The sequence below is a fragment of the Equus caballus genome, chromosome 15, assembly GCF_041296265.1.
Source record: "Equus caballus isolate H_3958 breed thoroughbred chromosome 15, TB-T2T, whole genome shotgun sequence".
Lineage (NCBI taxonomy): Eukaryota > Metazoa > Chordata > Mammalia > Perissodactyla > Equidae > Equus > Equus caballus.
The window spans coordinates 86,486,734-86,514,012 of NC_091698.1; the positions used below are offsets into that span (position 1 = coordinate 86,486,734).

General features: G+C 51.9%; 1 protein-coding gene across 5 annotated transcripts in view; it reads right to left on the bottom strand.

Moving 5' to 3' along the window:
* Positions 1-242: 242 nt before the first annotated feature.
* Positions 243-27,279, bottom strand: part of EFR3B (EFR3 homolog B) — an 87,026-nt gene continuing 59,989 nt past the window's right edge. For 2 of the 5 annotated variants that reach the window (XM_023619397.2, XM_070236569.1), the window contains exons 6-23: positions 23,837-23,986; positions 22,467-22,601; positions 21,897-21,975; positions 21,005-21,140; positions 20,564-20,725; positions 19,628-19,739; positions 19,181-19,232; positions 17,190-17,362; positions 16,600-16,675; positions 15,944-16,105; positions 14,607-14,738; positions 12,959-13,026; positions 12,109-12,236; positions 11,276-11,367; positions 8,282-8,330; positions 6,845-6,951; positions 5,245-5,294; positions 243-4,812 (exon numbers count right to left, since the gene is read on the bottom strand). In XM_023619397.2, the coding sequence (XP_023475165.1) occupies positions 4,707-4,812; positions 5,245-5,294; positions 6,845-6,951; positions 8,282-8,330; positions 11,276-11,367; positions 12,109-12,236; positions 12,959-13,026; positions 14,607-14,738; positions 15,944-16,105; positions 16,600-16,675; positions 17,190-17,362; positions 19,181-19,232; positions 19,628-19,739; positions 20,564-20,725; positions 21,005-21,140; positions 21,897-21,975; positions 22,467-22,601; positions 23,837-23,986 (1,969 nt within the window). In that variant the 3' untranslated portion in view covers positions 243-4,706. The remainder of the gene's footprint in view (positions 4,813-5,244; positions 5,295-6,844; positions 6,952-8,281; positions 8,331-11,275; positions 11,368-12,108; positions 12,237-12,958; positions 13,027-14,606; positions 14,739-15,943; positions 16,106-16,599; positions 16,676-17,189; positions 17,363-19,180; positions 19,233-19,627; positions 19,740-20,563; positions 20,726-21,004; positions 21,141-21,896; positions 21,976-22,466; positions 22,602-23,836; positions 23,987-27,279) is intronic. The other 3 variants (XM_023619399.2, XM_070236570.1, XM_023619398.2) reach the window with 2 other exon arrangements.

Below are 27,279 nucleotides of genomic sequence, written 5' to 3' on the forward strand. Positions count from 1 at the left end.
CCAGCCACTACAGTGACGAAATGGCCCAGGCCTTCCCATCAGAGGATGCTCCCATGCTGGGAACACTGGGCCTCAAGTTTACATCTTGGTAGCATCCTTTCCCTACCATCCTTCCTTTTGAGGCAAGCGAAGTAATGGCAGGTAGTGGGTGGCTAAATGTCAGCGGTTAATGTTGGTATTTTCAGATCCTGTTTGCATCTCAAAAAACCATTTACTCTAAAGAAATAAAAGAGACAACCATGTGGTGACAACATTAACATTTATTTGAAAAGGGCATCATGAAGGCTCATTGGGAAATCCCGACTAATAGTGGTGAAGAATGATCTTACTAAGAGTCCTTCTTCCTACACTCCCCCACACCTCTTTCCCCTTCCTTAAAACTAATTTGATTCAATGAATTTCAAATACAGAAAACAGCCACAGGCACTAATTCTGCGCTCCCATATAAATACGTCAGCTATTATATACATACATTGTCAACTATGGACTACATTACACACACATGCACACACACGGGCACACACACGCTCAGCCAGGTCATGAAGGTCTAAATGGACACAGACAACTTATAAGGTGTGAGCTGCAGCATTTGTGGATTTACAGCTCTGCACTCCACAGGCCGGAATCAACAGTCACGGAGGAAGAGCTTAAAGAGGAAGATGATGGGCTGAGGCCTCAAGGTCCCCTGAAGGAGAAAAGACCTGGTCAACCTGGCTGAAGCTGAAAGAGAGCACACAGAACTGCCATCTGGCTCCAACAGACCACAGAGCCTCTCCCACAGCCCCCGTGACTTCTCCCCACTTCCCCAGCTGGCCAGGCCTATTGTGACCATCCTTCTGCAGTCTTCAGACCTATGCCAGATTTGAGACAAGGGGTCACCTTAACCTGAAGATTTCTAGGGTTAGTGGGATGAAGAAGCAACTCACTGCCCTAAACTGTCTCCCCAGATGGAAGGAAAATGCCTTATTTCAGCAAGGTCAATGGGTCAAGGGAAGTGGCGTGGCCTGCCCCATGAGCCGATCTCCCTGTCTACCTTCAAACATAATATTCAGCCTAACAGCTCGGGTCTAGTCCTTTCCCACAGGCCCCTAGGTGGCCAGCTGCCATTTTATGGTCATGAAGAGGAACTGGGAGAAACAGCCTCACTTCTCAATGATACTCTCTGTACCCAGGTCAGAAGGCCTGGACAATGGAAGAGTAACTGGAAGGTATTCTGACCCAGGGGACCCCAAAGAAGCCAAGAGGTCTGGCCTTTGAGCCATTTAAAGGTACCCCAAGGCTGTTCTGGTTCTTAGGCCAGCTGGAACATGTCCTCTGGGACCCAGAACACCCAAGCAAAGGGCAGCGCGTATATGACCCTTGAGCCTCTTCAAGCACTTTAGATAGTCCCAGCCCCACTTTTCACTGCTCTTCCATCTATGTTTGTGTACGAGATGGAGGGGGACAGAGGAGAGCATCTGAGGGCTTTTCTAGTTCTTCTTCTGACCTGCTCAGGCTCCTTCTCTGGCGAGGAGGTGTTTAGGAGTCAAGAAACCACTTATTTCTACTTTTCAGAGAAAGGAAATGTGAAGAGACACAGGGCACTGGTGACCCCACTGCAAGGAAAACAGAAGGAGCCTCCAGGATTGCATTGGTGCCTTCTGCTGACCTGCTTCTTACACACTTAGGTGACTCAACCAAATTAATAGAACTTTCAAATCTCAAATACATTCATGCCTATTAAGTTCTTTCAGCAGAGCACTAGCCAACCCTACCCCTTGCCCATGAAGCAAGAGTCCTCAGTGGCTTCGGGGAGCAGCTGATCTGGATGGGCTTGCTGGCTCCTCTGAGCTCAAAATCACAACAGAGAAGGGGAGCAAAAAGGGTCAGTCACATTGCACAGTGCTGCCAGACTCCAGACGGCATGCAAAGCAGGAAGCAGCGACACTGGACCGGGGCCTGGGCACCCACCAAACTCTGCTTTGCCTCTCTCCCAGGACTTGTGGCGGGTGAAGGAGACTGCTTAACCTATCATCTAAATGTCTGTTCACGTTAACATGCACCTTAAACTTTCTGACTCTGAGGCACATTTAGCCAGAACCCAGGTTCTACTCCATGTCAGCAGGCAACCTAATATTCTACCGAGTGTAAGCTGAAACTGAGGAGAGGGTGGGTGCTCAAAAAATAGCCAGTTCTCCAAAATAAGCACATCTTTGCTAAGCAACGTGATGTAAAGAAAGAGCTGCTCTGGACAGAAGCAGAGGAGCCAGCATTGAGCGTGTGAAGAATGGGAATCCTGCACCTCTTTCCTCACGGTTCCCAGGGTGGGGCTGAGGGGGAGACAGCTGAAAGAACCTGCAGGTCTCTGGTTCTAGAAAGAGGCTCCAGCGCCATGACTCTCAAGTCCCAGAAGCTGGGCCCCGAGGGCGGTGGTCAGGGGGCAGTTGCCATAGGGTGGACCCTAAAGTCAAGTAGGCACAAGAAACAGGGTTTGTCATCAAAGCCAGGCAGGGATAAAGATGGAAAGATCCAGTGAGGAAAGACGTGTTTGTGGCTCAAGATTTAGATTTCCTGTAACGTTTCTTCCAGAGGTTATTTGCTTTCAAGTTTGTCTCAAATTATTTTAAAATTGGTTTTTTAATAAAGAGATATTAAAGTAAAAAGAAATCTGAGTTCATGCTTGTAAAGTTGGGTTGAGCATTAGCCAAATGCCAGAGCACAGCAAAAAGCTGGGGGTCAGTGGGGGGCGGGGGTAGCACAGAGCTGGGCTCCCTGGGCCCTGTAGTCACGCAGGCCATCTGGAAGACACAGGCCCATGGCACAGAGGCAGTGACCAAGAGTGGGAACTACAGGAACAAAGGTGAGATAGCCCCCCATCCAAGAAATTTATTGAACATGTAGTGGGAAAATGCGTATGTTAAGGTTCTCCCAGTTTGGGAAAATACCCCTCTCTGTTCTAATAATCAGGCTTTCACAGTGCATCTGTGCAGGGCCAGGTGCAGGAGTGTGACCCCAGGTGTCCCAAGAAGCCTGCCCTCCCCCTGGCAGAAAAGCCTGCTTCTGACCCCACCCCACACTGCCAAAAATTGTATCCTCAAAAGGGATCATTTGGGTCAAGAATTCTACTCACCCTCCCGCTTTTTAAAAAGTAAATTCCCCAGGGAGGAATCATTTGACCATTCACACCTTACTGTGAGTTATGTCTGCTCAGAAAAGTTGTGGGAAGTCTGACTGGAAAAGGGGAAAAGGGCTATTTTGGACCATAGGGTGCTGCCACGGGAGGAGGCCCCGGTGAGGTTGTGCCGGAGGTGGCTCTGGAGGCATAAAGGCCCCCGGAGCGGGGATGAGATGGGGAAGCAGAGAGGGCGCAGCAAAAGGCCTCTGGCTCTGCCAGAGTTCCTCCTCCGCACACGGGCAGACGGCACACGGGAGAGTGAGAACCCAGAACCCACAGGGTCTCCCCCACCTCTCCCCAGGCCTCAAGCTTGGAGAGTTGGCACAGACGTCCAGGCTCTGTCCAAAGAGTGAAGAGATCATTCCGGTATTAGGTGCTGGATCCTTCTTTCCTCGAATGAGACATCCAAAAGGTTGACTTCTGACATCCTTGAGCCACAAAGAGCTACTCCTCCCCCAGCTTTCCTCCCCAGCTCCCCACCCAACCAGGCCCAAGCCTCTTCCATAGGAGGTGATGTGGGCAGGCCTGGGGCCCCTGCAGCTCCTCCTCCTTTTGAGTCATCTAGAACCAGATTACCTTGTGCTGTCCTCCCTCAACCCACAGGCTGTAGAAACAAGTTGGGATCCTCAGGAATCAGAGCATCAGAGAGAGAGAATTCAACTCAGAGAAACATCTAGAAGGGAGAGAACCACAGGCAGGCCCAACCAGCTCCCTGTGAACAAAGGAGGTGAGGAGATGCTACAGAAGGACGTGGCCTTGCCGGCCTGCTGCTCCTCTACAGGAGGCAGGCCCACACTGATGCTCCCTGGCCCAGCCACCCAGCCCCCAGCCTGTGGAGAGCCAGCCCCCTTTATCGCTGTCCCCCATGGTGTCTCTATGCCAGCTCTTGTGTTAAGGGCTCACCATTAACTAATAATAGAAAGAATCACGGAGAGACAACTGGTAGGGTGAGCAGGAGAGTGGAAGAGACACCAGAGACTTAAGGGCCTTTGGATCCTCCAGTGGGGAAGGAGGGAGGGGATGCTTGGAGGAGAGCAGCCGGTCCATCTTCCAGCTCTCAGACGCCACTGCTTTACAAGAGGAGCTTGCCTTGCTTCCTTCTGATGGCAATCTGTGGCTTCCTTTGACCAACTGTGTGTCCGTCTAGTTCCCTCTTGGGAGAATGGCAGCGGTGCCCCCTACCCTGTCACATCCCCACGAAAGCCCTTCACTTGCTACACAAAGTAGGAGCTTCTTGGGACCTTCGCCTCTCTCTGGAGAGCCCCCACGATTCTTGGCCCCTGGCTGACACAAAGGAGGAGACAAAGGGTGCAGGTGAGATGCTTATTGGCCCCAGAGGGGCAGGTGGCCGGCTCTCCCTCAGGGAAGACGAGGAGGAAGCGAGAGGGCCCAGGGGGGCCTGAGGCTCCACCTTGCTTAAGTTGGGGAGGTGCTGCCATCCCAGGTGCTTTTTCTCTGAGATCCCAGTTAGATTTCCATGTTGTAGGGGTAGGTGTGAGGGCGAGCCCCTCCCTCAGACCCCACCCCTCCGAGTAGCTCTGTCTCTTGAAATTCAGTATACACACAGATCAGGAAACTTCATCTCGTAGACAGGGATGGAGTGGTTCTGGGGCTGGCCGTAGGCTGCGGTGATGGTTCCTGATGGGCTTGGGGGGGGCCTGGGGCAGGAACATATGGATGAGAAAGACATGAAGGGGGTTCTGGGGTCCCACCCCATGCCACCAAACAGAGCAGCTGATTTAGGTTTCTCTTTAGGCAGGGACCAGAGACTTTGTCACTCTGTGGGTTCCCAGGTTTCAAGTTCTAGAATCTACAGCTGAACATCAAGCTTCATTGCAGGCTCTCCATTAACACTGTTGCTTTAGAAGGTAAAGCACAAGCCTGAGACACAAGGACTCCTGGCTCTTTTCCAGGCTCTCTCTCTCTCTAGTTTCTGTTTCCTTGTCTGGGGAGAGTTGGTGCCTGACTCCAGCCCTGGAGACAGGGGCTGGTAGGAGGAAGGACTGAAACAGGTGTGAGGGGAGGATTCAGGAGGATTCCCAATGCTGGGCCACAGAGGTAGGGGTCCCCTGCCCAGGGCTGCCACTTACCGGATGGTGATTTCAAAGATCTGATTGAGTTTGCTCTGCAGCAGTGATGCCTAGACACAAACAGAGGGAAAGTGAGCTGGGGGCTCCCGGCACCTCGGCCAGCTGACTCACAGCCCGCCTGGCCAGGGCACGTGCTGGAGGTGCAGGGCAGCTGCAGCCTTCGGAAGGGAGCTGCTGTGAGCTCCTTTCCAGCATTGATCCATGGACCCTGACTGTGGCTTCAGATCCGGCAGAGCCACTCAGCTCCTCCAGTGGGGCAGTAGGGCCTGCTGGGCATGGAGTCAGGAGGCTCAGAGCTGGTTCCAGCTCTTTCCTTAACTCCCAAAGAGCAGCTGTGCAAAACTGGTGGGTTAGGGAAGATGCTTTCTCTGGTCCTTCTGGCTCCAACTAAGTCCATGTACACGGAGAGTCAGACTGTGCGTGTCTTCAGTAACTGGACCTCAACTCTGAGCTCAGGAAATGAGCAGTGTCTACCTCTTAAGATGGAACAAGAGGTTAGGACACTATAGGCCCAGAAAAATCTGGATTACACTTACGTGTATTTATCTATATTATTAGATAATTATTATAATATATTAGAAATATATGTATAGTATAATGTTATAAACCAATGTTACTGCAATAGAAAAAGAAATATATTGGAAATATATATATTGTATATGTAAAAGAAAAGAAAATTACACGTATTTTTATTGAGAGGAAAAAGTACAATAAAAGTTATTTGTACATTTTGGATGTTTACAATTATGTTTCATTGTTGCTAAGATGGAAACTGTGACTAACACATCTTGGCAAATAATCAGTTTCAAGAAATGTTTGTGCTGTTCCCTTAAGTGTAGACCTGTGTCCTTCCTCCTACTTGTCTGGCACCCTCTCTTTTTGATCTCTTTTCCAAGCCAGGTTGTTCCATTCTCCTGCAGGATCCCTGGTTGGAAGCATGCCCCGTTGCAAACACTGGCCATGGCTCCTTCCCCATCGCTCTGTAACATGGTGATCATAATGGCACCAACCTCGCAGAGTTGTCACAAGAATGAAATAAGCTAATAAATGTAAGATGCTCTGGTGCACAGTAAGTGCTATTTTGAACTTGCTATTATAATTATTATAATCTGTCTGTTTGAGGGCCAGCCCTAGTGGCCTAGTGGTTAAGTTTGGCGTGCTCCACTTGGGCAGCCTGGGTTTGGATCCTGGGCATGGACCTGCACCACTCGTCTGTTAGTGGCCATGGTGTGGTGGTGGCTCATACAAAAAAGAAAAAAAGAGGAAGATTGGCAACAAGTGTTAGCTCAGGGCGAATCTTCCTCAGCAAAATTTAATAATCATCATCATCCTCCTCCTCATCTGTCTGTTTGATACAGAAGCTCCCGAGGTCAGGGCTTCTTCCTTCTGTGAATATTGTGAGGTCTGGAGGAGTGTATGACTAATAGCCAAGTCTTTTGGCTCATTTGGCTCAATGTAATGCCAGGGCACTGTTGGGATCTAAACCCTAACTTCTGGGTGACAAAAGTGCCAAGATCTCCTAGAAACTCAGTCCTGCCCTGGACCCAAATTCAGTGTCCCATTGGTCCCCAAGGACTCGCCCCTGTTATGCCTCACTTACCCGGGCCCCACAGTGTGCTGCAATCTCTTCAAAGGGTGCCTTCTGGAACTTCTCCACAACCTGCCTCCGCCGTTCACGCTCCTGCTCCTCCACTGCCACACTGTCCACTGCAGCACAGAGAGCTGGGTGAGCCCGGAGGTCCCGCCCCACTGAGGCTGGAGCACAGACTGAGAAGACGGAAAGATGGGTGGACTCCCCAAGGGGAGCACTGTCTGTAATTGCAGCTCAAGCCTTCCCTCTGCTGATGAGCAGGGCATGGTGGCATGGAAGGTGTGGTGCCATCACTTGGCCCCAGGAGGGCTAGACTTCTGCCTGAGCGCTCAGCCCCCTTCCTTGTGTAAGCATTTGAGAACTAGTTAAGTGGACCCTTAAGCTGAGCTTTTAAAGCCCCAAGAAACTGCATTGCCACTAGGACGCTTGAATGGAAGTTCCTGAAACAGAAAGTACTCTGGAGGTAATTCGAAAAGGGACATCAATAATGGAAATGCCAACATGGAACCCCTATGGCAGAGCAGCCTGAGGTCATTTAGTTTAAGGCTTCTACATATTCCTCTTGGTATCCAAAATGAGCTAGCAAAAAAAACAGGGAGTGTCAAGTATGTTCATCACACTTTGTTCAAGAAGGCAAAGCAGGGGCTGGCCCCGTGGCTGAGTGGTTAAGTTCATGTGCTCCGCTTTGGTGTCCCAGGGTTTCGCCAGTTCGGATCCTGGGTGCGGACATGGCACCACTCATCAAGCCATGCTGAGGTGGCATCCCACGTGCCACAACTAGAAGGACCCACAACTAAAAATACACAACTGTGTACTGGGGGACTTTGGGAAGAAAAAGGAAAAATAAAATCTTTAAAAAACCAAAAAAGAAGGCAAAACAGTGTGCACATTCAGGAAGAGTACCACCGAAGAGAACAAAAATAAAAAGGTTTGGCATTTGAAGGCACAATTTCTCATCAGTTATCAGAAAAATTCTACTTGGAATTTTCATTGCCCAATAACCCAGACAGATGAAGTAATTCTGCATTTTAAAATCTATTGCAATAAATATTAATACGATTTGTTTTTAATATCTTTCATTGGCCAACTTGTTCTTTTGTATCAAAATCTACCACAAAATAGTCAAAGTATTTATACAAAGTTGCTTTTTACCTAACTGACTGTAACCCTCAATGGATTCCTTTTAAAGGCAGCTGTCAGTAGAAAAAGGGTTGCCTGACAGGATACACATTGATCCCCATCAGGACAGCGGGATTTTTAATTGCAGTTTTGGTAGTTGTGATGTATTTAGAGGAAGCCACCCAGCTCTCCCCTCACATCTGTGCTGAAACACACTGGGGAGGGCAGCAGATGGGGCTGCACACACCCACACGCATTCCCAGCACCCACCCGACCTCCCATCCAAACTTCCCCTCCAACTGGAGGCCCCTGGGGCCTCCCACTTACCAATGGCCTTCTTTAGTGTCTCATAGGTGATCTCCTCTGCAGGCACTCGCTGAGGGAGAGGGGACAGAAGTGCTCAGAAAGGTGGAGCAGGGGAGGCTGGGGAGGAGGCAGCCTTGGCAGCCCCTTCACTTCTCAGAAGAATGTCATGACGGGCAGAAACTCCCTCAGGACACCCACATTCTCACCAGGGTCTCTGGAAGCTCCCGGAGCAGGCACAGAGATGCCAGTCGAAGGAGAGCAGTGAAATGGAAGTGGGGAGGCTAATTCCTCATCAGAGTCCCCAGTCTCACCTAAAAGAACGCACTGTCCTTCCCTTCCCCCTAGATTGTCCCATTAAGCCCCGCGGGAGGAAAACACTGTAATTCAAAAAATCTACAGAGAATGTAACAGAAAATCTTGGGAGCGAGAGGAGGCAGTTGGTAAATATAATCTCAAATGTAAATTTCAAGAACTGAATAACATTTTTGAAGACTTCTGATATTAAATTACCCATTGAGGTGATTTCAGTATTTAATAAAGGTAAGACATGCTGAGGATAGTCCAAGGACCTGGCTCACAGGATCTCAGTCCTCTGACTCCATAAAAGGAGGGGGGAAAGAAACAGACCCAAAGAAGGGTACTCCAAGGATGTGTGGCCTTAGGTCAGATGCTGAAAATAGTGAAGGAGTTTGGACTAAATTCCAGGAATTCACCACTAGATTACGAGCTCCTTGAAAGCCAAGACCCATGATTTACTCATATTCTATCACTTGAACATAACACTAAGTGAAAGAAGCAGACACAGGAGAAAATGATTTCATTGATATAAACTTTACGATGTGACACAAGCCAGGCTAGTGGCTCCCTTTGGGGACAAGGGTGCAGAAGTGGAGCTCTTGGGCAGTGACAATGTTCCCTTCCCTGATCTCGGTGTGACTGCACCAGTATATTAGTTTTGTGAAAACTCATTGAGCTGTACACTTTTCGATTTGTTTGGCATTCACCAAATGCTCATTTGAGTAGGAAAGAACAGAGATGTAGGTAAGGGATAAAGGCATTCAACAAATATTAAGTGAGCACATACTTTGCAAAATTTGTTAGCATAAGAAGCACATGCAAGAGAGAGCTGCACCGAGCTATCGTTCACTCTGAAGATTCACCCTCTGTACATCCATCCATCCATCTATGTCAGCATGGACCAACGTCAGACAGTCATGTGTGAGGCACTAGGGAACTGTGTGGTGGCCACAGAGAAAAGGAAGATCACTGGGCAAGGGCAGGTAGAGAGAGGTGTACGGAGGGAATGGAACACAAGCTGGGAATTGAAGAGTAGGTGATCCATGGGTGGAGACGTGGAGAGGAAGGATGATTCGGATGTGGGATTCCATACTAGCCAAGACATGGAGGTGGATGAGATAGCATGGGGAAGCCCAATCAGAGGGGGACACTGGATGTATGCCAGAGAGGAGGGGGAAATAAAATGAAATGGTAGGGCCAGACCAGACTATAAATGGCTCTGAATGCCAGGCACTGGGTTTGGAACTTGACCAAACCAGCATTTACTGACCATCCAATATCAGCCTGCCACATAAGGCTCCAGGGAGCCACCACAGGATTCTGAAGGGGTAGGGATAGGGCATGGTGGGATGAAAGTGGAAAGAATTATAGCATGGCAGAGGGCATGTGGTGGAGGCCCCCACACCCTGCTTTAGCTACCAAGCCATCCCTGGGCTAAGATGACTCTCAAAGAGGGGAAGGAGCCCATATTGGTGACCCAGGAGGCCACTAGCGAGTAGGCAGCTCTATACCCAGGTAAGCATTTCTCCTCCTTCTGCTTTGCTAAGCTCATCAATTCCTGAGGGTTTCTTAACTCTTGGGAAGGGAGAATCACAACCATGGGTGTGCGTGAGGGGAAGAGCAGCCAACTCACGCTGGGGCCTAACACATTTGAGGCTCCAAGTCTCGTAGAGCTAGAAGGGCTTTGGAAGACCCCTGATTCAACCTCATTTTACTTCTCCAATTAGTCTGAGTCAGAGCTTTCTTCCAAGAAAGGTTCCAGACAAGCTTTGAAAAGCCCTGCCCTGGAGGTCCGTCCAACAAATAAAGAGCTGTCAAAGTGGTGGAGGGGGCACGGTTGGAGGGAGGTTTGATCTCCACCAATGACTTGTCCTTGCTCCAGTCTCATCTAGGGGAAGGCTCGGTGTCAAGGCCGTCCTCCACAGCTACACCAGCCCTAATGGGCAGAAACCACCCGTACCCAAGGATCCCGCAAGTCTTCCTTGCCCAGTCCCACCCAGACGCACGTCCTCCTCACTTCTTGCTGAGTTTCCCCCACGCCTCCGCCGAATCCCTTAGTTGGGGTGTCACCATTAAAAACAAGCGTGCTCCATCTGTGGCTTCAACCTCCCCACGACTCCTCTCTCCCTGCTCCCTGTCTCTCCCCCTTCCTTTTCCTCATTGAGAGAGGAAATGTGGCATTTCCACATGATTCCTTATTCTCTCTTACTCTTGGGTACATCTGCTTTATTCCCTGAGGTAGAAGAAGTAGTAGCAGGGGAGCTATCACATGTTAATTTGAACAGAAATAAGATATTCATGGCCCTTAAGAGAAGAAGGGAGGGAGAGAGCGCTTTGAGCTGAAAGCTACTCTCAGCCTCCTCTCTCCTGTCAGGCTTCCCAATGTCCAACGCGGAGCATGTCTGCCTCCATCATAAATGGGTAACGACTGCCAGCAAGGCTTTCAGGAATGATTTCTATGACATCCTCATGGGAGTGTGTGTGTGCGGGGGACACAAATAATGTTTCCAGATGGAAATATCTATGATATGTGTGATGAGAGTGAGTAAGAAAACAGGACTCACTGGAGAATGTACTTTCCCCTCAGCCTTCAATGTGTTGTGCAGGTGAGGGAGCCGGGAGCCTGGAGTGTCTGACTGCGGAGGAGGTGGGAGCAGGTCCCCTCCCCTGGGGACGCTGGGCTTCACCAGGACAGTGTATCAAGTATAGGTCACTCACCTCCTCCTTCTCTGGGCTGTTCCTAGATTCCACCTCCACCTGCAGGGAAATGGTTTCTCCAATGCTCTTCCTCTTGGATAAGCGGTCCTCATCTGGGGAAGGAGAAGCCCAGAAGCTGGACTCGCAGTCCTCAGAGAGCGAGCGAGGATCAGGCCTGTGCACCACCTCCCAGCCCCTCTGCCTTTCCCTGGCCCGCAGTCCTGTGGGGGCTGGGCACACACGGAGGCTACAGCTGTCCATCTTAGGGAGGCGAGTTTTGCTTTTCAGGGCTAAGATTTTGAAACCACTGATGAGCACAAAGAAGCTGCTCATGACCAGAAGGCATATCTCGACCAGTGTAAGCGTCATCTGCTAACAGCACTAGTGGCTGTCACTCCGGTAGCACTTACCACGTGCGTGTGCCTTCCTTACTTCACCTACCTCTCACACCAACCCTCTAGGGCAGGAATCATTAACATCTCTGTTTTACAGTCAAGGAAATGGAAACTCAGAGCCAAGAGGCTTGTCTAAGGGTTTTCAGGAAGTAAGTCACAGAGAGCTGGGTCTCGACTTCCATAGTTCATTTGTGCTCTTTCTGGCACAATGGGGCCTCTCCCACCCCCAGGGCAGGCTACCTCACGGGCCAGTTACTCCCAAGGACCCTGTGCTGAGGAGGAGAGGTGGGGAAATCAAGAGGATCTCACCATAGATGGCCACTGTGTCTCTCAGCTCTTGTGTGACATCCAAGGTACCATGGAAGGTGACTGAAGACCCCACCAGTCCCTTACACTCAGGGCCTTACCTGGCCAAGACAGCCAGAGGCAGACTGGGGAGTCCTTGAGCAGAGCTCGTACCTGTCAGCTGAGGGATGTAGGGCAGGCAGAGCCTGTCTGAATTGTAGCCACTGCCCCCCAGGACTTCACTGATCTTGCTCTGGCGGAAGAGGAACTCAATCACCACTCCATCAAGATTCTGAGACAGCCTGGAAGACAAAGGAGGGGAGAGGCAAGTGAGGACCGCGGCGAACTAGGATGATTGCCTCGTGCCTTTGCTTAGCATAAAAGCAACACTCATTAAACAAATTAACAAAGAAGAAAAAGGAAGAAGTCACCCACAGTCCCACTTTCCAGAAATAACCACATTTACATTTTGTGCAAAATCCTTTAGTTATATACATTTATGCACACACACAAGCATCGCCCCGTCCCCCACATTCCTGCTACATGATCTATTTTCTTCACTTTAACCATTCTTCCAAAACATTGTGGATGGGCTACCGGTTGTCTGTTGTGTGGATGGGCCATAATTGGTAAAGCCATCTCCCATTGTTGGGCGTTCTGTGTTTTCAGAATATCTTTTCCTTGAGTTCCTCTGATGCTGAGACAATAGTGGCCCACAGACTACAGTCTGAGAATGCCACTTGGATTGACGGCAGCGTCTTGTCAGGAACGACTCCTCCAGGATGCATTCCCAGGGTTTGGCCAGAGTTCCCAGGGGTTGCATCACATACTCTACAGTACAACACACCAACATGGCTCAAGGCGTGGATTATGGCCATGTGATGGGAGTCAAACTCGACCCAGCACTTCTGAGCCACAGGCAGGGTCCACTTTCCGCCCTCAAGCCCACAGACGCCCTCAGACCGCCCCCCTTCTCCACCAGCTGCCTCGGGTATCCCTGACCATGGCCCAGGTGTGCTCCTACCTGGGCCTCTCCACAAACACGTCCTCAGGGAGCATGTACGGAGCCTCTTTCTTCCGGGTCTCTATCACCTGCAGTTTGGAGGAATTGTGATAGAGCTGGGTTCAGCAGGGAGAAGGAGCTGGAACAGGCAAATGAAAGATCTCCCGCCCCTCTAAGCATTTCCTCCCTCCCACAGATTCCTTGGCAGAGCACCCTACAGCTGGGCTTCTCAGGGAGCAACAGTGCCCTCGGAGCAGCCAGAGAAGCCCAAGAGGACGGCTCAAGCTATCCCCAACGACACATATGCATGGTGTCCTCCAAATGCAGAGGACTTAGCTCCCAAGAGACTGCAGTGTCCTGCTCCTGTGCCCTATTCCTGCTTCTATTTAAACACGAAAAAGGGAGCACAGGTCACCCCAAACCCAGGTGCATTGCAAAACCATTCTGATGGACAGTGACACGTTGAGCTTCCCTCAGCATCCTTTGCAAATTTTTGACAAGAAAGGTGAAAGTTATGGAGATGGTGAGAAGCAGGAGGATAGTTGGCCTGCAAGTACGAGCAGGAGGCAAGAAAGCGATGATACCACTACTTTCAATGAGGAGGACATCTGGGCATTGCCTCTCCTGCACTCCCTCCTCAGCCCAGAGGCTGGGAGGGTCCTGGCACAGTGATACAACACCCTTTCCCCCCCCGCCCCCCCCGAGCCAGGCCAAGCCGGCTGAGACCTGGGATTTCTTGTTTTGTTTTATTTTGTTTTGCTAGTGTATTTTAAAGTTAATCCTATCATCATATCATTCCACCTATAAATACTTCAGTATGTTTTAAAATGTCTTTTGCAACAATTGAGAACATTTGATTACAGACTGGGTATCAGGCAACACCAAGGCATAATTGATAATTTAATTAGGCATGTCGATAGCATGGCAGTTATGTGGGAAAGTGTCCTTTTTTTTGGTGAAGGAGATTGGCCCTGAGCTAACATCTGTTGCCAATCTTCCTCCATTTTGTATGTGGGATGCTGCCACAGCATGGCTTGCTGAGTGGTGTGTAGGTCCACACCCAGGACCCGCAACACCTGGGCCACTGAAGCAGAGCATGCAAACATAACCACTATGCCACTGGGCTGGCCCTCCATATCTTTTTAGACACACATACTGATAAAGGTAGGCGCAAAACGACCTGATAGCTGAGGTCTGTTTTAAAATATTTCAGAAAAAGAAAAGAAAAAGAAAAGGAGACAGATGAACCAAATGTGGAAAGATCTTCCTGTTTCATCTGCATGACAGCTATATGGATATTCATCGTTCTACTTACACTGCTTTGTGATATTGGAAAACTTTCATAGCAAAAATTTTTTAAAAGCAGTTTTAGTCCCACATGACCTGAGGGGTGTGTGTGGTTCTGGAAGTGGGGGAGGCAGAGCGGGACAGGAGGTAGAGGAGGGCAGGGAGCAGGTGGCCAGTTGGTGTAGGATGCTGCCCATGCCTGACCCCGCCCTTGCTACGCCATGTCACACAGGAGGAAATGCTGCCTCCAGAAACTTCTCACTAGTATCAGTCCCCATGTCAACCCTTTCTTCAATGCCAGGACTAAGCACAGGGCTCATGCAATGAAGGAAGAGTCGTTCTGGGGAAACGCCTGAGCTCCCAGAGTCCTGAGGACACCCACCTCATGGATGTGCTGGCAGAAGGCAGGCACCGTGGTGAGCTGGCTGATGAGGTTGAGGTAGGCGGCGCCCAGCGCATAGAGGGCACAGCGGTTATACACGGGCAAGTTCTCTTCGTTGACCTGCGCCACGTCCTGTGGCAACACAGAGGGGCCTTTGGAGTTTTTAACTGACTAATTCTACTGGCGCCCCACCTTCCACCCAACCTCTCCCCAACCTTCTTTAGAGATTACCCACTTCTCTAGACTAAGCCTTTTTTCAGCATTTGCCCCGTAACTTTCTGGGAGACAGAAGTCACCCTCATCAAAGCTGAAGTGAATTGTCCCCAGAACAATCCATGAGCTGGAGGCTCACAAATACTTGAGTAGAGAGGCGATTGACCTCAGTTATCCACTTCGCAGTTCCAGCATTAGTGACCTTGACTTGCCCACGCTCTCTCACTAATCCTGCCTCTAGGATGCTGTTTCCTTCACACAGACCTTGGGTGATGCTTGGAGGACTGGGCTGGCTTGCTAGGCTGGGCTCATATGTTAAACTGACAAAATTGTCAGAGATCTAGGGGATTGGGACACAAAGCAATCTCAAATTCCAGAATGAAGACAACCATCCCATCTGGGTGGGCCATGCAGGGTGTGGCACCGTCAAGCAGGTGGCCTAAGACTCTACCCAACTGACTTCCTAGGTTTGCTACCATTCAGGATCTGATGCCCGCCCAGCTTAAGGAGCCCGGAGACCCTGGTCTTTGAGATCTGAAGCACCCAACCCGGTTCCCTGCGTCCTTGGGAGCGGACTTCCTCCCAGGCAGACTGTCAGCATCTAAAGCCCTATGTGGTGCCACACTGGCTGCCTGAGAGTCACGGGGGAGGCTTGTGGAGCCTCCAGGCCCTCAGGCTTGGGGATAGAACTGGGAATATGTATCTTTAATAACTGCTAAAGGCAATTCTGAAGCACAGCCAGCTTTGGGAACCAGACAATCTTTAGACGAACAGGTTTGTTTTGGGATCACTCTGGGCTCATGAGCACCCTCTGGGTAATCTTTGGAGTCTCATTCAGACCCTATGAGAGCCTTGAAATACTAGTGGCTAAGGGGTGTTTTAGCCCCGTAGCCTCCTTTAGCCTGAGGATGGGCTGAAGCCACGAATTAAGCACTCTTTGGTGGTTCTCCAAACAGGATCACGGTGTGTGGTCTCCCTGGTGGAATGGCCAACCAAGGGTACAGTATTCCTGGGCTCCAAAATAATTGGTAAGCAGTTGCTACTTGCACTCTCATTAGTGCTTGGCCAAAACAGCTCCCTTCCCCCTGATTCCAACCCAATGTCCTACCCACAGCAGGCCCCACCTGAACAGCCAGCACCAGGCGGATGAGGTCTACCACCACCTCCTCGTTGGCCAGCTCGATGCTGATGAGCGCCAGCAAGCTGTATAGTGCTTCATAGTGCTTCTGTATGTTTGTTTCCTCCTTACAGGTCAGGTAGATGTGTCTGTAGAGCTGCTGGGAGTGCTGGGGATGGGGTAAGGGTGGAGCAAGGCCACAGTGGCCAGGGGTGGGGGACAGGAGGGGCAAAGAGAATGGGAAGACCAATCTGAAGGGAGTGGGACAGCTGTGAGCACCCCACCTCCACCCTCAGGGAGAGGATGCCTTTAGAGCAGACCCCAGAGGAAGCGAACACACTCAGGAGTACGTGTTTAGTGAAGGGCGGGTCCAGGGAAACCGGCAACAAAAACTTCTGCTCAAATCCAGTTTTAGGAGAACACAATCAGTGGCCCTGGACTGGCTCACCAGGGGTGGTCCTCACTCTGGCCTCAGCGGTGAGTGTGACCCTGGGGGCTTGACTCCCCAGAGGGGTTGGCTGATGATCTGACTAAGCACAGTCAAAGAGGGAGGAGGCAGGCTCAGGGGGCAATGGTCAGTGGTGACATGGGGGCTGGAAGGTCAGGGTCCACCAGGCCTGGCCCACCAGGGGTTTGCTGTGTCTTGAGGTCGCGCTTGCTAACCTTCTTCATGAAGACGGTGTCCTGCCGGGAGCACTTGTCCACTTTCAGCTTCAGGACAGAGATGTCACTGAGGGTACTGGGAGGGGATTCAAGGGGCCACCTTAGCCCTTTACGAGGCCAGTCAGAGCTCGTGGTGTCATTGGGCTTTATCCCAATGTCGTTAGTTGTACCAAAGCCTCCCAGGGCTCCACCAGCCCTGCTTCTTAGCCCCATCTCCACTTCCTCTAGAGTTCTCAGCCTCTATGTCCTGCCCACTTTTGCTTGTCCTTTTTTCTTAAATACTGATCCAGATTATTCTCTTCCCCCACTTCTTCCCCTCAAATCCCCTCAGTCTCTACTGATAACCCTGCATCCCCTTCCTTCCTTCCCACCTGAAAACTCCCTTTAGAAGCTGCTCTTTATCTCCCAAATCTCCAATCCAGCCCCTGCCCCCCAGGCACAAGTGCCCTTCCAGTCCCTCCTCCCCGGCAGGACTGTCAGTGTCCGTGATTAGCTCCCTAGTGAGTTTCACTGAATATCTGAATTGTCCTCCCACCTGGGTGTGAGGCCCTATTGGGAGTTTTCTCCCGGAGGGGAGACCCCAAGCTCACCTGATGGTAGAGAACTTGTGGCGGTTGCCATGACGATCAAGGAAACTGATGAGAATCTCTAGAACGAAGAGGCGGATCTCTGCATCCTCCATGAGGGCAGTGGAGAGAAGGCGGTCAAGAAAGTTGCTGGGCAGGGCTGACATCATGTTGTTGCACTGGAAACCTGTGGATACCTGCCAGGGAGCCCAGGATGGCAGTGCTTAGGAACTCTGGCCCTCTCAGGTGCAGTGAGGAGAAGGAGCAGCAGCCAGCAGAAGCTGGGTCTGAGGCACCCATCCTCTCTCGACATCCCCCACTCCAGCTCTCCCTACCCTCCAGCCTAGGTTAGGGATGCCTTAGGCAACTTTTTGGAACACTCCAACATCCACATGGGCAACCTGCTTGGCTCAGCTCAGTAGACTTGTGGGTGGATGCGGACAGGGTACAGGGACATTAAGTTGCTAAAAGCAAGCCAGGGGTGAACACTAGAGGGGAGCAGGAGCCAGGAAGCCTCTGAACCTAACGTTGGGCATCAGGTAACCCGTTAGGGCACAACCGATGAACACTCACCGCGAACACAATGCTTCCCTAAGAGTATGGACAGTCACAAAGAAATGAGGAACAGTGGATGCACTTACAGCTGGGCTGAGGAATCAGAACCACACACATAGCAACAACCCAAGAGCACACACAGCATTTGGTTACATTTCTTCTGGCACGGCCACAATGGGGGACTTCTGATTAAAGTAGTCATAAATAGACACATCACACGTGATGTGGGCAAAGCAGTCAAAAGCAGCAAAACATATTTACTATTGAGTCCACATTGCAAAACAATGCCTTTGATGATCCAGCAGGCCCTCGAGGATCCAGCAAAGCCTGGTGGCATCAATAGTAAATATCAGTGTTCACTAAAGGGGGATGTATCTGAGGGTGTTCCAAACTGTCACCTTGATAAGAGGCTGCATACAAATTAATGAGGATAAACTCAGCGAAGAAATGGCAGGAGTCCATAGACCAAGGAGGTAACCGGAAGGGGGCAGTGTCATCACCAAAAGTCTTTATAAAAATAGAGACATGAAAGGCGTGGGCTGGGCAGAGGGAAAGGAAGGCATGAGTGGGAGTAGGGGCCTGTGCAGACTGGTGTGGCTAGAACAGAGACAGGGGCTGAGGGCTGAGGTCGGGGGGGTCTAGGGAGGGCACAAGGGGATTGGGGACCTTCCAACTTCATTCTGAGAAATTTGAAATCTGGATGGATGTAAATTGGAAACTAAGACCTACTCTTTAATGAGGAGCAACATGTGGGGAATGGCATTTCTAGAAAATTCTTCCAGGGGTTGTATTTATGAGAGGTGAGGAGAGATGGAGACAAGAGTGACTATGAGAATAATTCAGTTGTGAGATGTCCAGCGTTTAGGCGTAAGAATACCTGGGGAGCTTGTTACAAATACAGTTCCAGGACCCTGCTCAGACTGACAGCTCAAAATCTCTAGGGAATCCAGGTATTTTAACAGTTGGTCATGGGAATGGCGTTTGAGAACAATGAATCTAGGCTCCAGGGATGGCTGAGAAGATGTAAAGAAGAGGAATGTAAAACACTGATGAAGGGAAAGGTGGTGGCTGGGGGACTGAGGTGGGCACAAGTGCCAAGGTGGAAACAGCAGGGGAAGGACCTGGGGAGACCCTTGGAGGGGAAAGGGCAGGAACCAATAGACTCCATCTCAATACAGAGATGATGCTTGAGTGACAAGGCTATCAGTAGCTGATAAGAAACCTTTGTGGAAATTAGAAACAGGTGTCCTGCCTGCTCTGGATGACCCTGCTCTGCGGGTGCCCGGCCTGACTCGTGAGTGGAACACAGGCTAGCTTTCAGCCCCCTCCTCACCCCTTTGGCTGGGCATAGTTGTGCAGTGTGCAACCTGCATGACTGTATGTGGCAGTCTTCTCTTGGTGCCTTGGAAGGAGCTGCCTCTTGCAGAGGCAGAGCAGGAATGGGGACAGGAGAGGCTCACCTGAAGGAGCGATTTCAGCAGCATAATCTGGGTCAGCCGGTTCCTATTCTCCCTGTAGACCAGAGACACAAACACTCACCAGGGTGGTGATAGGGGTGGAGATGCTGCACTTGCCTGCCCAGTTCTCCCTCGTGGTTAGATTCTCCACCAGGCTCATCTTACTGGGGTACCCAGGACAGAGACTTCCAAAGCCCGGAAGCAGAGCAGGGAATTAATGGCTCCCCCACAGCGGGAGGGAGTTATTGGTGGGACAGCCAGAGGAACTGCTGTGGGATCCAAGGGCCCCACTGAAGGCTGCTGAGGGATTTGAGACTAGAAAACGAGAAGTGAGGGCAGAACCAGGACAGTTAGTGAGGAGAAAGGGGAGAGCCGAAAAACATGGGGAAGGGAAGCCGGGGTGGAATCTACACTGGGAGAGAAGAGGGGCGGAGGGCATGGTGCACTCACCCGGTCCTCCCCGTCTCCATGGGGTGATGCAGGGAAGGCAGTGGGACCTTGCTCATGATGAAGAGGATCACCTCAGAGCGCTGATAAGTGGGCAACGTGCTGGCAAACGAGCCTGCGGGGGGATGGGGGGTGGGAAAGACAGCGGAGAGGGAGGGCTCAGGTGAGGCCAAGGGCTGCGGGGCTCTCCCAGCTCAGCCCTTCAGCTGAGCAAACTACAGCGGAGAGTGCAGGCTGCTTCCCTAGGGAGACAAGACGCGGAGGGAGGAAACCAGGGGGCGCTCCAGGCTCCAGTTCCCTCACTTGCCACTCTAGAGGCTGTGGTTAGGTCTCCGGATGGAGAACTCTGGGCCCTGGGATGAGGGCAGCGGCCCCTGTGCCTGTCTAGGCTCTTTGACGGGCTGCTCTGCTCGTGCGAGCCACTTCCGTGAACCTCCGTGGTTTCATCTATGAACTGGGGCTGGTTCCTGCCCTGCCTCCTTCTCGGAGCTGAGGGGAAGTTCCAACGGTTAGGGCAGGAAGGCTCTGAAGGTGATGAGCCCCAACATGCTTATGAGATGGCTCTTAGTTCTCCTCCACGTCCGTGTGCATATACATTTTCTCCACAGCTGTCTCCCTTTCTCCTTCCTTTTCTCTTCCTCACTCCCCACCTCCCCTCCAGCCGCTCAAACGTTGAAGCATCACTGGGGTGCAGGAACAGTTCGCCTCTCTTAGCCTTTGATCTGAAGTCTCAGGCTGAGGAACCCACGTAGATTGTTCTGGGCTCTCACCCAGGCCCGACCCAGGCCAGTCTGTGAGAGGTGCGCACCGTGGACTGACTCCATTTTCCCCAACGTCAGTGAATAACATGATAGGAGTGAACGACAATCCTACAATGCCCTGGACTGACGTCCTCGTGGGCCTCGCCCCTCCCCGGGCCCCGCCCCTCCCCGGGCCCACCTATGGTCTTGATGACTGCCTCCTGGAACATGCGCTCTTCATGCTCCTTGATGATCTTGGTGCCCAGGCTGATGGCTCCGTCGTAGCTCCCGGTCAGCGCGTAGTCGATGCTGAGCCGCAGCTGCCTCAGCAGAGTGTTGAACATCTCCAGTACCGTGGGCCCTGAGCGCAGCAAGGAGGGAGACCCGAAATCCAGGGCTGGCCCCCTCGCTCCTTCCCCCCTGCCCTGCCTCACCGCGCAAGCCCGGGCCCACTCCCAGCCTGAGGCTTCCTCTGCCCCCACCTTCCCCCACTGATGTCTCCTCCCGAGGAAAACGGGGTCTGAGACCTCCCTACAGTGCCTTGTCCTTTTCTGGAAGGGCAGGCAGCCTCCCGCTAAGGGCAGTTCTTTGTCCTTGGTGGGGTTCCCAGCTCCCACTCCTTCCCACAGGGCCCCCTCACCGACGGAGCCAGTGGCAGCGATGACTGCAGCTTCCGACAGGACCTCCACGATGCCTGCCCGCACCGTGGCTGCGCTGCGGCTGTTGGCATCCAGGTGGCTCAGGAGCTGCTGGATAACCAGGTGGGAGTGCTGCGGCTGGGGGGAGGAAGAGGTGCTGGTCCCCAAACAGCAACCCCCACATGGCCTCGGAGCTAGGGCAGCCCTCGACTGGGACCCCAAGGCCCGTGGGGACAAAAGTGAGGTCCAAGGTCAGTGCTCACTGGAGGTGGGGCCCAGATACCCTGGTTCCTTTTCCTAAGCCCCACCCCCAACCTTGGTCCAACAAGGAGTAGAACCAAATCCCAATGGAGACCTTGATTTCCACCTTTTCCCGGGCCCTTTCACTTCAAATCGGTCAAAAGTCAATTTTAAAGTATTGTCTTCCTTTTCATTTTTTCCCAGGTTCCAGGTCTTACAGTAAGGGCCAGGAGAAGCCACATGGCTGAGGCAAGTGCTGTTCAAAGTGTGACTCAGGGTATAGGACCAGTTTAAGATCTGTCTGATGCCGTTTACATTGAGGTAAGTACAGAAATTGAGAGTAAAGGTTTAAGTAAGCAATTTGACAATGTCGTGGCAGCCAAGCATGGTCTGTGGCTTGTATTTTGCATGGATTTTTCATTTGCTTTATCTAGGGGTTCTTTTTAATTGTGTTTTATAAAGTATTGGTGTGTGACGTATTAGAAATAAAACTAAACTGGTCCTTCTCCACAGCCAGGTTAAGCAGCACTGGTTTAGATAACTAGGGGCTTCGGAGAAGTCACAGAAGACAGCTGGCTTTCTCCGTAAGTGCCCTGGCCTGCTCTCAGAAGTGCCCTTGGCCAGGGGACAGGTGGAGCAGGGCAGCCACTGTACCTGAATGGAGTACATGATGATCTTAAAGCAGCGGATGGCGAACACCTTGGGCTCCCAGAGAGAATGGTTATCCAGATGGCTGCGAGGGAGAGAGTATGGGGGAATGGCTGTGAAATGCAAAGTGGCGTTAGGGAGGAGGGCTCGGTGGCAGAGTGACACCTCCCGAGAGACTCAGCCCCTCGCATGGCTCCCAGGCAAGGCAGGCAGGGCTTACAGGTGCAGCTGAGAGAAGAGAGGCACCAGGGACTCCAGGGCAGTCCCAGCCCCTGAGTTGGAGGGAGGTCAAGGAACAGGGCTCTGTAGTGTGGACTCAGAAATGTATCGGGCACCTTCCTTCAGCTTCGGGGGCCCTCCTACCAACTGCTCTCCTGAAAACTGCACTTGGCCGTGTGTGGCAGCTTTTGCTGTCACAATTCAGGGAACACAGGCACAGAGAAGGGACTGACTTGGCCACAGCCCCACAACTGTAACACCTCCTTCCCTTCTCCCAAGTCAGCAAGGAGATGCCGGGATTTGAAACACTTCAAAGCTGAAGGCTGGGGGGTGTGGGGGTGGGGGGAGAGTACTCACATGAGAACAGGCTTGATGGCGTTTTTGATGTTGCCAAAGGCAGCCCGGCCCAGTAGTTCCCGAAGGCATCTCTCGGCCAGCTCTGCCGGATTCTCCTTTTCCTTCTCTGGTGCTTGGAGGGGCGAGGGAGAGCGGCTGTGGAAACACACAGCCACGTGGTGAAGGACAGAATGCAAAGCTGGGAGGCAGGCTTTGTGAACGCCTGGGTTTCTGCGCTTCATCATGCAAACGGTGAGAGTAGGACAAGCAGGAATTTGAGAGAGGCTGCCTGGGTCACAGGGGAGACATCCCTGTGAAGAAGCCCAGAGTGGAGGAAGACTGGGAGAAGGGATAAAGTTCTTTGTCTGGAAATCCTTAAGGATAGGCCTGATGTGCCTCTGTGGGAGGGGCAGATACCCTTGGGCCTGGTGAGGGACAGACCATGAGTGTCTCCGTGCCCCCAAGTCTTTGGATATGAAGAGAGGGAGGCAGACAGAGTAGGAGAAAGCAAACGAAAGTGAGAGAAAGAAGGAGAGAGAGGAAAAATAGAGAGAAAGGAGAGGCACGGTGGTTGGCTCAGGTGTGACTCAGTGGTACCTGAGTCAAGGGAGTGGGCCCAGATCTGGACAGCAGAAGGAGCCCAGGACTCCCAGCCCTGAGACCACCATAGACCACTGCCTGAGCTAGTCAGGGAGGTGCTATTCCAGGATCGGCCACCAGAGGGCACACTTACCCCCCATCTCCAGCAGCACAGGTTCCACTGACAGAAAGTGGGGAACCCAGTATGTTCAAGCAGTGTGGTGCCCACCCGAGGTGGGCAGCAACATTCCCTCCAGTCCATTTCACAGAGGAGGAGAGCGAGGGGCAGCATCCCACATCTGGGGGCTCCCAGATTAAAACCCAATATCTGCAACTTGTGTCAAGTGACTGCTGGTCCAGCAGGCATGTTTTAAGGGCCTGAAATACCATTAGGAAGTGAGGGAGGAAGCAAGGTCGAGGAGGGAAAAGACCTCAGTAATTGGAGCCATGAAAGGCATTTTAAAACCGCCTTGGCCTGCTGTTTCCAAAGAGACAGAGGTAACCCGACCCTTGGTTCTCTGTGTTCTTACCAGCACGCACACCTACCCCCAGGGAGCCCAGCGTGGTTACTGCCCTTCCTTCAAGAATGCAGACCTTCAGGGACACAGCGGGCTGGCAGGAGTCCAGACCCAAGGCTCCTAGGGAGCCAGCCTTGGACTCACTGCAGAACAGGCCACAAAAGCCAAGATCTCTGGCCTTGTAGCTGGGTTTTACCAAGCAGCCCAAGCCATGTGATTCCCAAGCAGCGGGGGAAGGCAGCCTGGGAGGGCTGCCCATGTCTGCTGTCCAAGCGCCCACCCTCGCCTGCTTACCTCTCCGCCTCCTCCACGTGCTGCAGATTGAAAAGCAGCGATGGCACGATCTTGTCCATGTGCTGTGGGTCCCAGATATTGGCCTGCAATTCGTCATTCACTGTCTTCCTCACCACCCCTTGCAGACCTTTGATGCCCGACATTCGGATTCTGTAAGGAAAAGGTTGAAACGGGGCCATGACATCCTCAGGGCCTGAGAAGTCCAGCTTCTGTGGCAAGGAGAGGAGCACAGTGTGGGGGTTAGGGATGCGTCTGTCCATCAAAAGGCAGAATGGAGTCCACCGTCTGCTCTTCTTGTGATCTGGCCTCCAGGCTGGCTGGCTTCTTGTGCGGGTGGATGTGAGCACAGGAAGCTGTGTCTTCTGGCCCATATGGGAGAGCCCCAGATGGCCCTTGCCCCGCTACCACCTGGGCTTCATCCTTAGCGTGCCAGTTGCTCCAGGCTTCTCCTCTTTAGTGCCCAGCTGGGTTTGTTCCAGCTTGAGCCCAAGATATAAAAGCTCAAAACGCTGTCAAGAACTGATGAGGCAGAATCCAGGGCTATGAGCAATTTACAGAAAGAGGGGATCTGGAAGGAGAGGCACAGAGCGGCCAGGCTCTCCGGGCACAAAGGGGTTTCGGCTGCAGCTAAGCTGGCTGAGAAACCAGAGGGGGAATTGAGTGACAGCGCAGAGGGCATCCATTCACACCTCCTGAGTCCCTACTGCACTGACCCAGGGTCCCTGCGGGAGGGGGCCTCTTTACCGGACGTCTATTTCAGCCTGAACGTCGTTTTTTTCTGTTTCTAATCAAACTTTTTTTCTGGTTATAAAGTAATACATGCTAATTACAGAAAAGTATGAAGAAGATTTAGCCCTACCATCATCAAAGATAACTGTTACTGGCATTTTGGTGTCTTTCTTTTCTTCTGTGCATAATAGGTAACAGAATTAAGAACGTATTGCATATATAATTTATTTTGTTTTTTTCCCCCATAACATCCTATCATGAGCATTTTCCTATATCATTAACTCTTCATAAACACGTCTGAGGTACTGTCATGAGAACTTTCTAAACTAGTCCCCTATTGGTCATTTAAGTTGTTTCTAAATTTTTTGCTACTATAATAATGCTACGATGGACATCACTGTATAAAATATTTTACTATATTTCAAGTCATTCCATGAGTGGAATTACTGAATCAGGAGGTAAGAAATGAAAGGCTCCCAATATCGCCAAATTACTCTCCCCCCCCACCCCCCAACGTGCAGGCTGCCGGAGAATGCCATTCTCAGCGTTCCTCCTCAGCACGGGGGACCTCATTTTAAACATCTGCTCTAATTTCATAGCTCAGAAGGATCCTCACATCTTCTAGCTATTTCAGTTCATGTCCTTTTGATGACTGTTGGAGTTGAGCAGTCTTTCTAAATATTTAGTTGCCATTTGTATTTTCAGCTTCAGTTTGAAGTGCAGTTACCAGGGTAACCCTGGGCCTTACCTGGTGACCGTAACTGGGAGGCAGGAGATGCCTAATAGCACCAGGATACGCTGGCTCACGACCCGTCCGGGCCGGGACCATGGGCAAGGATTCCCCTGGGGAGACACTCAGCTGCTTTGATCTTGACCCCTAGTCAAGACCCTGAGCCAGAGGCTGTCCAGACTTGAGCACAAAGTAACTGGAATACTGTTCCAGTCACTATTCTTGGCTCTGGGTTGAAAGGCCCTCCCTAATGCACAACAGAAATATATCCCAAACATGCTGGACTCGTGTGTCCCACCCAAGGGAGTCTGGCTGGCAAGAAACCAGGCCCGGGGATGGGAAATTTTCTACCCAGGGCGTCCTCATGCGTGACTGTGAATTGTGTTCTTCATTCCTTCCATCTCCCCAGACTACCTTCCACATACGTACACACTTCATTCCAGGCTGACTGACGCTTTCAGAGTAAATTCTGAAAGATCAGACCTGGGGAGAGGCCTGCTCCTCTAACTGCTCCTTCTAATGGGCTCAGGGGAGGCCCACCCACGTGCAAGCAACCTGGGAATTCTCTGAACCCCAAGGGACTACGTGCACATGCACACAAACACACACGCACCCCTATTTATAAGACCCAAGGGTAGTTCTTGGAAAGCGGCTCTGGGCTCTGCAAAGGCTGCGAATAAACAATGGGGAGACCTCAGGGCAAAGGGGTGCAGGGAGGTTCTGGAAGAGAGAGACGACAAAAGGAAGGCTGACTGAGGCACACTCCTCTCACCCCGGCAGGCCCTCCAGTCATGGATGCAGGTGCCCGTCTGTGGGTGTTGATGGCACTACCCCGTTGAGCAACCTCAGCAACCCTCCTCCAGGTGTTCAGTGCATGCCCAGCACCGTCAGAAGGCAGTCCTGACCGTGTTGCTTCTGCGCCTGCTCCGCCTCCCACTGTGGATTGTGTGTGTGTGTGTGTGAGTGTGTGTGGTTGTGTGTGACTGTGCATGTGTGATTTGGTGTGTGTGTGTGGTTGTGTGTGACTGTGCATGTGTGATTTGGTGCGTGTGTGAGTGTGTGTGTAGTGGCATGAGGAGTGTCCCCTCCGTCCCCCCTCCTGAAGGCTTGGCACTGCCTGAATGGTCAGCTCCTGGTACAGCCACACCTGGTTACAGACCTGCAACCCCCCCAACGCCTGCTTGTGGATGGGCCCCAACTGCCCCAGCCCCTTGTCTCTCATAGCCATTTTGGAGTGAGGTGGCTCCTGTGGCAGCCAGTGCTGGGAGAGGACAAGGGGCTCCTGCCTCCTGTGGCCCCCACTGCCCTCATCAGAGGTGCTGGGGCAACACAGCCCCAGGGAGCCCATGACTGGTTCAGGGGATGGGTGACTGGGGAGGCTGAGCCACTCTCGACCAGTCACTCGAGGACCTGCCCGGAGTCATTCCACCGGCTGGGGAGCTTTGGGAACCGGCAACCTGGGGGATGGAGGGATCACTTCCTGTTCATCCAACCCAGACCATCAGCTCTGGTGAGCAAGCTGCTGGGGGCGCACAGGCATCTTTGACTCTGCTGTTGCACAAATGTGGCACTTCAGGCCCCTGTGAGGTGCTGATATGATGAACGAGGGAGCTATCAGCTGACTTCCGGAACAAACCAATGGAGAACTGGTCAACGGTGGGCCCCCAGCCTCTTCCTTCCCCGACTCCTCCCGCAGCTTTGGTTGGTATGGACAGCCTAGCCCTCCTCCTGTCTCCCTCCATCCTTCTTTTCCCTTTGAACACAGTCCTTAGTTTCATATGGCTTCCCCATGCTGAGAACACACTCTGCAGGCAGGGACTGACTTCTCATCCTTTTGCACCTTATTGTTCCAAGGACAATGCTGGGCACAAACACCTGCTTATGCCTCCTCACCACCTACTGCTTCGTCAGGCTGGCGCTGTGTGTTGGGCTTTATCTGCACAGGTTTCTGTACATTTCTTTGTGATTTTATTTGAGGAGTTTT